General features: G+C 38.9%; 1 protein-coding gene across 1 annotated transcript in view; it reads left to right on the forward strand.

Annotated features, from left to right (window-relative positions):
- The window catches only part of Ttc33 (tetratricopeptide repeat domain 33), a 33,256-nt gene extending 28,079 nt beyond the window's left edge, over positions 1–5,177 (forward strand). Inside the window, exon 5 of the mRNA XM_036207097.1 lies at positions 4,208–5,177. Within this exon, the coding sequence (XP_036062990.1) occupies positions 4,208–4,561 (354 nt within the window). The 3' untranslated portion in view covers positions 4,562–5,177. The remainder of the gene's footprint in view (positions 1–4,207) is intronic.
- The last annotated feature ends 7,163 nt before the right edge of the window (positions 5,178–12,340 follow it).

Raw genomic sequence — 12,340 nt, forward strand, 5'->3', positions numbered from 1 at the left:
ACTATATAAAATCTAGGAACAATAAGGGAGAGAAAATATGTGATGTTTGTCTTTCTGAGGCTAGCTTAATGCCCTTAATATGATTGTTTCCAGTCACATTCATTTTCCTAAGAAGAATGTAACTTCATTCTTTATAGCTTAAAAAAATGCAGTATACACCCACACCCCCCACAGTTTCCTTGTTCTGTTGTTGGATACCTGGGTTGTTTCTTGCTTAGCTGTTGTGAATGGTGTGGCATAAATATCAATGTGTAAGTGTCTCTATGATGTGACTACTTGGTGTCCCTGAGTACCCAGGAGTGCTGCAGTTGCATCAGAGCTGGGTCCAATGCTAGATCAGTTTCTAGTTTGCTTGTTTTTCCCCTAAGAAACCTCCATGCTTCTCATGAAAGAATCTCACTGAGTTTTGATTTGTATTCTCTGATCCCTAATGAGGCCCAACATTCTTTCATGGTTATTGGCCATTTGTGTTTCGTCTTTTTTTAATTTGATATTTTAAAAATTAAAATGTGATTACATCATTTTCTTCTTTCCTTCCTTCCTTCCTTTCCTCCAACCCCTCCTATGTCCTTCCACTTGCTCCTTCTCAAATTCATGGCCTCTTCTTCTTTGTTATTGTATCTGTGTGTGTGTGATATGTAAATTCACAAGTATATCAGTATAACCTGCTCAGTCTGTTTAGTGTTAATGTGATTTCAGGGCTGACCATTGGTATCAGATAGCCAGTTAGGATGTTCGTCCCTGGAGATGACTATTTCTCCCACTTCCAGGATTCCTTATTTACCTGTAGTTCTTTTTCTAGAGGTGGGGTCCTGTGAGCTTGACCCCTTCTTTCTAGTTACCATGTCTATTGGTATTGTGCTTAGTCTTGGGTAGACATCCATATTGTTGAGGTATGATGGGTGAAGCTTTCCTGTCTTTTCTAGGAAATACAGTCTCACAGCAGATTTCCTAGTTCTATGGCCCTTAGTCTCTTGTCCCCCTCTTCCTTGATGGGCCCTGGGTCTTAGTGTCAGAGTTGTGTTGTGGCTAGATATTAGGTCTGGTAACCTCATGATCAAGAGTTCTATGCATTTTGCAGGGAGAAGTTTCTTTGATGAATGGTGAGAGCTAACTTACTGTGGGCATAAGAATAAGTATTTAAAGTGCAGTTATAAATTGTGTTGATTTACTAAAGTAGTAGTAGTAGTAGTAGTAGGCTCTTCTCTAAGATCTATGACCCCATTAGCTCCAGGAGTTGGCTAGGTTTCCAGTACCAGGCATCATTTCCTTCCCATTGAGCAGGCCTTAGTCACTATTAGATAGCTATTGGTTACCACCAAGATATGAGTACCACTATTGCACCCTTAAGGACAGTATGCCATGCTGGTCCTTCCTTGTTGTGGTTCAGAGTCATCACAACTAGATAGGACTTTGAGTTACTTCCCCTCCTTGGCAAGTTATTTGGTACCTTCCAGTGCTAGGAAAGCTTATCCTCAGGAGATCTTTGAGTCAGATCTAGCCCAGACCTTCTGAGTCCTGTATCTGAAGTGCATGGTTTCTTTAGCAATAGGGACTTAACATTCCACCTCTGAGAGGCAGCCAAAGGAAACATCAATCGCCTATAATGTTTTGGGAGTTTCTTGGACTAACTCGACCAACATCTTGAAAAGGGGTTTCTCTTCTTGGAACTGAAGTTTTTCTTACAGTCTATGGCTCTTGCAGGGAGCATTTTTAGCCTGAGTGGCATAACACTCTTTAAACCATATATGTACATGTGTACAAACACACTAACTAACATGCCTTCTCTATAATTTGAGGTACATGGAAGTAATTCCTCCCGCTCCTCTCCCCCATTTCCATTTCATATCAGTGTATCCTGCTGTCCCCTCTCTGGAAAATACTTAAGGAGATACAGATACCTAGTAGAATGGGAGAGTGAGAAAGCAGGAGTCAGGAGCGAAGCAGAGAGGGCAAGGCTTTTCAGGAGAATGCTAGTTTAGGGGGACAGAGTAAAAGTGTGAGAACATGGAAGACAATGGCCCAATAAGGAAAAGAAACCATGTAAGAATGGGATTACTGAGATACTTAAATTTATTGGAGAAGATGGAAAGGAAAGGAGAGTAGGAAAACGAGTAGGTAGCTCTTTATCAACAGTGGTTCAGTTCATTCATGTGGCCCTTAGCTGCCAGTGCTAAAATTAGTTTGGGCCTGCCTTTTCAGGTGTGGCATATGGCATTATCACCTTTTGAATTTTTGTGTCAGTATGTGATACATACTGCCTACCTAAAAGTCTTAATTCCCTGATGTTTTCCCAGTCTCATTTGAGCTAGTGGTTTTAATACTGTGATAATTGTTGCACTAGACATTTCATTTGCACAACTTGGCATTTCTTTATATCTGTGTACTATTGTTTTGTGTACAATAACTTTGTAACACATACTGGAAATCAGGAAGTGTGATGCTTCTGGCTTTGTCCTTTCTCAAAATTGGTGAGGTGTTTTGTAGTCCCGTGTTGATTTCAGAATTTTAGTTTCTGTTTCTATTAAAATGCTATTGTATGTATTGTAGTTTTGCTGTGGGTAGTAGAAGTGTTTTATTGACATTAAGTTTCCCAACCACGAGCAGGAGATACGATCCATTTCCTTTAGCCACTTTTGTGGGCTGAGGTTGGAAGTCTTCACTCTCTAGCAGCTGCTGTTCTGTGGGTGCCTCCTCCCATCTTCACCTAGTTCTCAGTGTGAAGAGGCATAATCCAGCTTTGCATGTTGATTTCATATACTGCAGCCTTTTGGAGGTTTTTATTACTATTCGTAGATTTTTGTTTTTTTGTTACTGTTCTTTTTATTCTTCTTCTTTTTTTGTGACTGAAAGTCACTATTTTGTCCAGGTTGGCCTTGACTTCCTTGGTAAAAGTCATCCTGCTCCAGCTTCCTAGGTAAGCTAGGACTCAGGCACTTGCTCCCGTAACTGGCAGTTCTGACAGTCATCTTGTGCAGTTTTTAGAGTCTTCTCTAAGTAAGATTATGTCATCTGCAAATGGGGGTAATTTTACTTCTTCCTCCCCATTTGGATGATTTATATTCTTTCCTAATTCTCTGCCTAGAACTTACTGTTCAGTTGTGAATATAAATGGGAAGAGCATACCAATTGTTGTCTAATACCAAATGATCAGCCCCCAAAACACACACAAGTAACATTCTACAGACTGGGCAGGTTATATTGAGGAGTATATGCATACATATGTGCATGAAATAACAAAGAATGAAGAAAGAGGCCTTGGATTTGAAAGAGAGCAAGGAAGAGCATATGAGAGCATTTAGAGGGAGGGCAGGGAAGGGAGAAATGACATAATTATATTATAATCTCTAAAATAAAATTAAAAAAAAGAAATGGGAAGATATGGCCTTGTTCTGATCTTGCAGAAATCACCCAGTTTTTCCATTGTGGAGTGTGATGTTGGTCTTGGGTGTTGTATTGCATGGCTTTTATTTCCATGTGTTTCTAGATGGTTGACTTTTTTTTTTTTTTGAGCTGAGGATTGAACCCAGGGCCTTGTGCTTGGTAGGCAAGCTGTCTACCACTGAGCTAAATCCCCAACCCGACTTTTTTATCACAAAAAGATATTGAATTTTGTCAAATATTTTCCTTTATCTATTGGGACAAATTATGATTTTGGTGTTTTATTATGTGGTTTATGATTTCAGTTGCCCATGTTGAACTGTGTGACTAGCATTGGAGGGATAAATCTTTTTTTTGTTTTTGTTTTTGTTTTTTTGTTTTTGTTTTGAGACATGGTTTCTCTGTGTAGTTTTGGTGCCTGTCCTGGAACTCGCTCTGTAGACCAGGCTGGCCTTGAACTCACAGAGATCCACCTGGCTCTCCCCTACCCCCAGTACTGGGATTAAAGGCGTGCACCACCACCATCCGGCCTGAGGGATAAATCTTATGTGGACATAATGTATGACTCTTTTAAGATGCTCAAACCCTAACCAGTTTGAATTGTACATCAGCATATTCTCAGTCTTTCCCTCTCACATCCGTATTTTTTTCTCTACCATAATCATCTAGACAGATGGCTTGTCTTTTGTGTTAAAATTAATTATAGTAGTATGCTAGAATAGACATGTATGGATGCATATATACCCACACCTACTTGTATGTATGTAATTGTAGCTAACATGGTGATTTTTAGAAAGAAACAAATGAAAAAATCTTTTTCCCCCAGGCAATTCGAAGTTTTCAAGTAGCTCTCCACATATATCCAATGAACCCTGAACTATGGAAGGAAGACCTTTCTTGGGCAAGAAAGCTCCAGGAGCAGCAGAAAGTAGCACAGAGGATTGAAAAAAAAGAAATCCCACCAAAAGGAGCAGACATCTTGCCAGAGTCAATCCCTGACTTTGACTTTGAGAGTGATGAGATTGTTGCTGTTTGTGCAGCTGTCGCAGAAAAACAGAAGTCAGTGTCTGCAGATAAAACCATGGTTATTGTGTCAGCTTCTGGAACTGTGGAGATAGTAAATGAGAAGGAGGAGGGCTCTTCCACCCCAGATGGCTCTGTCTTTATCAAAGCCCGATGAAGCAGCACACAATGAAAAGATGTTTGAATCTAGTTTTGGTTTGGTTTGGCTGTGTTTTTTTGGTTGCTACTTAATGCTTAGATGACATAGGGATGTCCACTCTGGAGGAGAAGGGCAAAACTTGTGTTTGTAAAATACAAAAATCAAGTAGTGGAATTATTCTTTAGTGATTGATTGGACTGTGCTTCTATAAGCAATTTATACTTAAGGATAGCATCTTAAGTGAAATGTGTTTTGACTGATGGACATTTAATTTGACTGTATGAGAGAGTACATTTAAAGATACAGTTTGGAAAGTGTTTCTTGAATAGTGGTTAACTTGACAGGCAGTGTTATTACAATGCAGACTTGCAGACTTTTGTTTTATGATAAAGGAAGTATGTGATTTCTTTCCCTCCTAGAGATCTTCTGTTGTCTCTCTTCCATTTTTCTTGCTTCACTAGTGTAAGCTTAGATATTTCTGACATTCATCTTGATTGAGAGTTATCATTTGAAATATTTGAAAATTTGCCTAAAAATGCATGCAAATGTGTGTATCCTGAATATTTCTTTAAAATTTTTTGTTCTAATTTGTGCTTCTGTTTTGACTTTATAAAGTTCAGAAGTGGTAACTGTTTTCTTCAGTATTTGCTAACAATGAATACTGATGTGTCAGAATGATGTTTCCTTTCATTGTTAAGGTTGACTCATCTTTATCACAAGTCAGTCATCTGTAAAGGTGAATGGCATTTGCAGATTGTCAGTCAATTCTCTTCTTACATTATCCTGGTCAAAACAGTTCCTTTCCTTTTTCCCTCCTATGGGGGAGGGTATACCTAGAGCCCCAGCGTGCTAGACTAGCACCCTGCTGCTGAGCTAAATCCTCCTGGTTCTTTTTCTTGTTTTTGAAAGTATGAAGAACCCAGAAAACATTTCTTCTCTTTTTGGTTTTGAGTCTTACTTTTCACTCAGGCTCACCTCAAGGCTGTCTTCCTGCCTCAGCATCTGGGACTGCTGGGAATACAGGTTTAAGCTACTGCAGTTGACTAATACTTCTTGCTTGTAACTTTACAGTGAACAACTTAAAACATCTTTCTAAATAGCTTTTTTTGAACTATTCAGTGAAATGAAAAAATAATTACAATTTCAAATAGGTATAAGATATCTCTCTCTTTAAAAGTAACAAGGCAGATATATTATTGGCTTGTCAATATGTGACTGATGAGCAGGGAACTGGAATGTGATTAGTAGTATAATCGCATGAGTGAGCAGGTATGGTAAGGAAGCAAAATGCCTGTAATCCCAGCACTGTCGGAGGCTAAGGCAGCAGAGTTGTTAAGTTCAAGGCCAGCCTGACTACACATAGCAAGTCCTTGCCTCAGAACAAAACAAAAACAGCGAAACAAAAGAAAAAAGTTTATTAAAAATCCTCATTCACAGCCACAGAACAATACTATTGTTGCCATGAATTACTGTTTTATTGTATATTTTGTAGTGCAAACAAATGCAACTGTCAGGTGCCGTCCCTTCTGATACTCAGGAAGATATTATTGATGTAAATTTTTTCCATTAGAGATGAAAGTTGTGTTACAATCTTAGCAAAAACTGTTGAAACAGGTAAGTATGGTCAGCATTTTTGTAAGGATGATATTTTTTAGAAGTATTTTAAGGGAATGTTCATTTTTTTCTTTGAGAGTTGGAGAAATCAGTGGTTGCCTTAAAAAGTATTATATTTTCCCCCTAAATTATATCATCAAAAATTTAGCTCCTGGGTAGAGAGGCCAGTTTTAGAATGAGTTAAAATAAATATTTTGCCAGTTTTAGAATGAGTTAAAATAAATATTTTGTTAAATAGCAAGGGCTATTCTCAGAGGGTCGTTAGATGGCTAGAGAAGTGAATGTCACATTTGATATGTTACATATGGATAACTGTTATTGTGTAATTTGTGATCACATAGATTTCCCCTGTGTTTTGGAGTTTTCCCTCTTAGATTTGGAAATTAGATCGGTAGATTTTGTTTTTTCTGTGTATACATGAAACATTTGCATGGTTCCTCACACATGCACTACTTAGTGAATGTTAGCTATTCTAGGAAGAACTTGTCTTAGTTTGGGATTATTTCCTCTCACTTCCTTCTGATTTTAGAAAAGATTTTTTTCCATAACCTTTTATCTGAATCAAGTCACTGCTTGTGATACTAAAAGATGGTTGTCAGTTAGAGATTGCTCTTGGCATGAGGCTTATGCTTCAACCTGAAAAGAGACAAGACCCCATATGGCTTGCATGCTGCTTCTAGACTGTTAAACCTGTTGTTTCAACTGGTTTGGCATTAGTGGGGCATGCTACTCTCTTTATTACTCAGATATAAGATGTAAAGTAGACAAGATGGGGAGAAAAATGAGTTATGGAGAAAGGCACATTTTTCTAGACCCCAGAAGGTACTTTAGCTAACAATTCTATGCAGGAAGAGAAAAACACATTCATTATTTTGCTTGGATGTGAGTATATAAAAGTTTGCTAAGTTTGTCAATTAGAATAATACATTTTTATGACTCTGGAGAAAAATGACACTCATGATAATGATATAATTATGTTTAATGATCTTAACAGTATTAGTGTTAAAATTATATTGAATATGATTTGTATTGTTCTGGTTTCAAAATTGTATGGTATAGATACTTATTAGAACATTACACATTGAGATCATACCTGAAAACTTGAGACTCATGCTAATCTCTAGAATGCAGGCGCCTGGGTGGTAAAGTATTGTGTCTTAAATATCTAACAGAATTGAAAAGTTATCAGGGAGGCATTTCAGAGCTCATACCTACTACAGCTGGGTCCTGTGGGCAGAACAGGATGGTGACAGCATATGCACACAAGTATCTTAAATTGCTGTTGCTGTTTGCCTAAAACTAATAAGGAGTTAAAAGGAGGTGTCTTAGAAAACTGGCATTTTCATGATTGTAGCGGGACAGCCCCGTCAGTTTGCAGATTATGCTTTATGCAGGGACCCAGAGGTTGGCTTCCCTTTCCCAGCAGTCAGAGAATTATTAATCAGCTCTTTAATTTCCTTCAGTCAGAAACCTTTCAAAACTCGCTTTGTAATAGACATTCTAGGCTCTGGTTTCACGATGTAGCATGTGTCTAAATGAGTTAGGAGTTAACACAGAACCATCATCATCTTCAGTGTGTGTGTTAAAATGTGTTTTTCTGAGATGATGTTATACCAACAGAGGAGTTCATGATTGGTGCCATTTTGGGATACAGAAACTCCCTTTTTAAATTTTTTTTTTTTAATCTTTTTCGGTTTTTCGAGGCAGTGTTTCTCTGTAGCTTTGGAGCCTGTCCTGGACAAGCTCTGTAGACCAGGCTGGCCTCAAACTCACAGAGATCCACTTGCCTCTGCCTCCCGAGTGCTGGGATTACAGGTGTGCACCACCACCACCTGGCTCAGAAACTCCCTTTTTAAACTGTATTAAAGCATGACAGTTGTAAATGACCTCTTTACCCATGTAAGTTTGAATTAAATGAAGGAGATTATATCTGAAGTCATGCACCTTAGCCACATGCAGTTAAATTGGATCAACATGAGTGCAGGAGCTATGGTGGCCCTTAAGCTAGTATAGAATACCTTATTGAGTATTGTGTGTGAACTACCTGTATTGTACTTGGAGAGTGGTGGGAAAGCTGATAAACGTGCAGTGACCTTTTTGGGAAAGCAGGTTAGATAGGGATGAATTCCTTTCATCTTGCTTCTTAGAACATCCATTAACCAAGGACTCCTGATCTCCCTCCCACCTTCCAAGGAGAGATGAAGCCCAGTCAGCAGGACTGGACTTATTGGTCCCTTCCTTCTGTTTCTCTGGTTGGTCATGCCTCCTTCCAGCTACAGTGAAGTCTTGCAGTGAACGGGAAGCCTGTGCTTCAGGGCTGCCCAGAGCCCAGTGAGGCCTTTCTAGTTCTGGGTTCACTATTACTTAGCCATTATATGCAGTCATCTAGTGTAATCGCCATGTCTCCGACTTGTCTCTTAGGTAGTTAGGCCACAAGGGAACACAGATCATTTAGGACTGCCTTAAGCTCTAATAAAGATTTGAGTTTATTTCAAAGTATGAAATTTAGTAAAAATCCTGATTTTTGCTTTTTTCTTAGTGGAGATTTTATTGAAAATGAATAATGTTTGTTGCAAGGCAGCAGGAAATTTTGCTTCTGCTATTTAAAGGTCTGCTGCCTTGGGATGGTAGTAAACAAACCCCAGAGCTGGAGGAAGGCCTGTGGACTGAGTAAACCCCAGAGCTGGAGGAAGGACTGTGGACTGAGTTATGATCCCCTCCTCCCCGCTCTGTCAGTTTTCTTAAGTGACTGTGATTTAGCTACAGGAAAAGCAGCCACGTTAAGTTTGCAGTTTGGAAAGTTCTTGACAAATTTACCTATCTCAGCTCTTGTGAGGAGTTCTATGTCCACCTAAAAAGTCTCTTAAAATCTCAAGCACTCTAGTTCACCTCTACCCCAGTACCCTGCTCTATTCAACAACTTATCTGCTTTCTGTGACTATAAATTAGAGTTTTCTTTTATGGAATTATAAATAAATAGATCATACAGTATGCACTTCATGTCTGGCATATTTTGCTTAGCACAGTGTGTTTGAAGTTCTTCGATGTTCAGATTGACCCATGTTATTGCGTATGTCAGTAATATGTTCTGTTCTGTTCCTTAGTATTCTGTTGTAGGAATATACCACAGTTTAACTATTGGTAATGATGAACATTTAGGTTGTTTCAAATTTACTTTATTATGAATAAAGCTGCTATGTACAAATGACCCATCCTGCTTCTGGACAGATGCATTAATTTCTTTCGGGTAAATGCATAGGATGAAGGTTGACTCTTCATATAAGGAACTTTATGAAGCTTTTAAAGATCTCCCAAACTATTTCCCAAAATTCCTTTGTTTTGTACTTATTAGCAATTGCTGAAGAAGTGTTCATTTTCCCACAGCTTTGTCAATCTTGGTATTGTCCATCTTTATCATTTTATCCAGGTTAGTGGAGGTTTTTGTCCTGAGTATACATTTCCTGCTGTTCTTCCTTTTTTCTTTTTTTGGACATAATCTTTCCTGTATCCTGGCTAAGCTGGCCTTGAATTTGCTGTGTAGTTAAGGATGAACTGCTGATCTCGCTTTCTCCACCTTCCAAGTGTTGGGATTGTAGGTGCTGTGGACCATCACACCTGGTTTACATCACCTGGTTTACATGGTGCCAGAGACTGAAGCCAGGGTAGGTAAACACTTCCAGCTGGCCTGCATCACAGTTCCTGATGCTGGTTTTCATGGGCTTTTGGGGAGAAGTATATGTTCAAATTTTCCCATTTAAAATTTTTGTTTCCTTATAACTAATACTGGCTAAAAATCTTTATGAGTTAGTATTGAGAATATTTTCTCTCCTTTATTTTTCTTTAAACACTGTTCTGAAAGTTGACACTGTAAACTTGGTGAAGGCCAGTATGTAGGGTTTTTCTCAGTTCTAAATCACAAAGAATTTCCATAGTTTCTGCTAGATATTTTGTAGTTTTAGCTTTTGTGACTAGGTTTTTTTTTTTTTTTTAAGTTCATTTTATATGTGATATATGGTAGGAGCTGAGGTTCATTTTTTTGATGACTTAATTGTTAACGCTATTCATTGAAAACTGTTCTTCCCTTCCTGGCATATGCCTGTCATCTCAGCACTGGGGAGCAGGGGCAGGATTGTGATAGTCAGGCCAGCTGGAGCTACATAGCAGGAACTACCTCAAAAAAAACCACAACAACAACAACAACAAGTATTTATGTAAATAAATAAGTAAATAAAACAAAAGTAAATGATCTCTTTATGATTTATTTTATAAATGTTAAATCAATTATAGTTCTTATTATTTTTGTTGTGAGCCTAGCCTTTAACAGCTGTGCCATCTCTCCAGCCCAAATCCATTATATTTCTGGGATAAACTTCTCCTAGTCATGATGGATTACCCATTTTAAGTACTGCTCAATTCAATTTGGTAATATTGCATTAGGGATTTTTGTGTCTATTTGTACAGGATATTGGCTTACAGTCTTATTTTAATGTCTATGTTCAGTTTTCAAACAGGAATGATGCTGAGTCCCCTATAAATGAAAAGTGTTTCTGCCTCCTCTTCGTTCTCAAGGCTTAATGGAGGTCACACATGAAGTCACTTGGGCCTGGGTTTTTCTTTGGGAGAAGGTTTTTAATTATAAATGCAGTTTTAAAAATAGGTATAGTGAGCCAGGCGGTGGTGGCACGATTTTAATCCCAGCACTTGGGAGGCAGAGACAGGTAGATCTCTGTGAGTTCAGGGCCAGCCTGGTCTACAAAGCAAGTTCCAGGACAGGCTCCAAAGATACACAGAGAAAGAAATCCTGTCTGGAAAAACAAAAAACAAAACAAAATACGGATAGTGGGCTGGAGAGTTGACTTAGAGGTTAAGAGCACTGGCTGCTCTTCCAGAGGTCCTGAGTTCAGTTCCTAGCAACTACATGGCGGCTCACAGCCATCTATAATGAGATCTGGTGCCTCTTCTGGTATGCAAGCATACATGCAGGCAGAACACTGTATACATTATAAATAAATCTTTAAAAAATAGGTATAGTGCAGGAATTACGAGTCATTGAGTGATAATAAACAAAGATCTGAAAGAGTCCATTCATAGCCATGTTGCTATGTCTCACAGTCCTTTATTACTTTAAAGTCTCCTTCCTGTTCCTCCCCCACTATTTTCATTTTTTAATTTTGAGATCATAACAATCACATTTCTGCCTTCTCTTCCCTTCCTTCAAATCCTCTCATACACCCCCTCCCTATTCTCCCTCAAATTCATAGCCTCTTTTCACTAATTGTGTGTATATATGTATACACACACACACACACACACACACACACACACACACACACACTCTTTAATATAAACTGTCCAGTATGAGTAATGTTATTTGTATGTGCTTTTTCAGAGCCAATCATTTGGCACTGGACAACAATTGGTGTGCTCTTCTCTGGGGAAGAACACTTCTGCTCCCTGCTTTCCTCGGTCGCCTTGTGTAGGACTGAGGCCTGTGGGCTTTTCCTGTCCAGTTTGGCTTGTCCACTGATGTCACTCTTGTTCTGCTTGCATTTGGGTAGTCATGTTGGGGCTTTATGGATGTCACTTGTGATGTTACTAGGAGACATAATCTTGCAACAAACTCCTTAATCCTCTGGTTCCTTCTTTTTTAAAATTTTGTGTGCATTGGTGTTTTGCCTGCCTGCATGTCTGTGAGGGTATTAATCCCCTTGAACTGGAGGTACAGACAGTTGTGAGCTGCCATGTGGGTACTGAGACTTGAACCTAGGTCCTCTGGAAGAGCAGCCAGTGTTCTTAACAGCTGAGCCATCTCTCCAACCTGATCCTTCTGGCCCTTAACAATCTTTCTGCCCCCTCTCCTACAGTGTTCCCTGAGCTTTAGGTACAGGATGTTTTGTAGACAGGATTGGAATTGGGCTCCACAACTCTGCATTTGATTGGTTGTGGTTTTCTCTAGTGGTCTTCCATCTTTCACAAAAAGAAGTTTCCTTGATGAGGGGTGAAGACCATACTTATCTTTACTTGTAAGTATAGATATTTAGAGTTTAGTTAGGGATTATGCTGGTTTAGTAAAGTGGTGATTGTAGGTGGTTCTCTAAACGCCATGACTTCCCAATTCCTGGGTAGTTGGCTAGGTTTCCAGTGCCAGGCATGATTTCTCTTTTGTTGAGTTCGTCTTCAGTT

Source organism: Onychomys torridus, chromosome 15 (genome assembly GCF_903995425.1).
Source record: "Onychomys torridus chromosome 15, mOncTor1.1, whole genome shotgun sequence".
Taxonomy (NCBI): domain Eukaryota; kingdom Metazoa; phylum Chordata; class Mammalia; order Rodentia; family Cricetidae; genus Onychomys; species Onychomys torridus.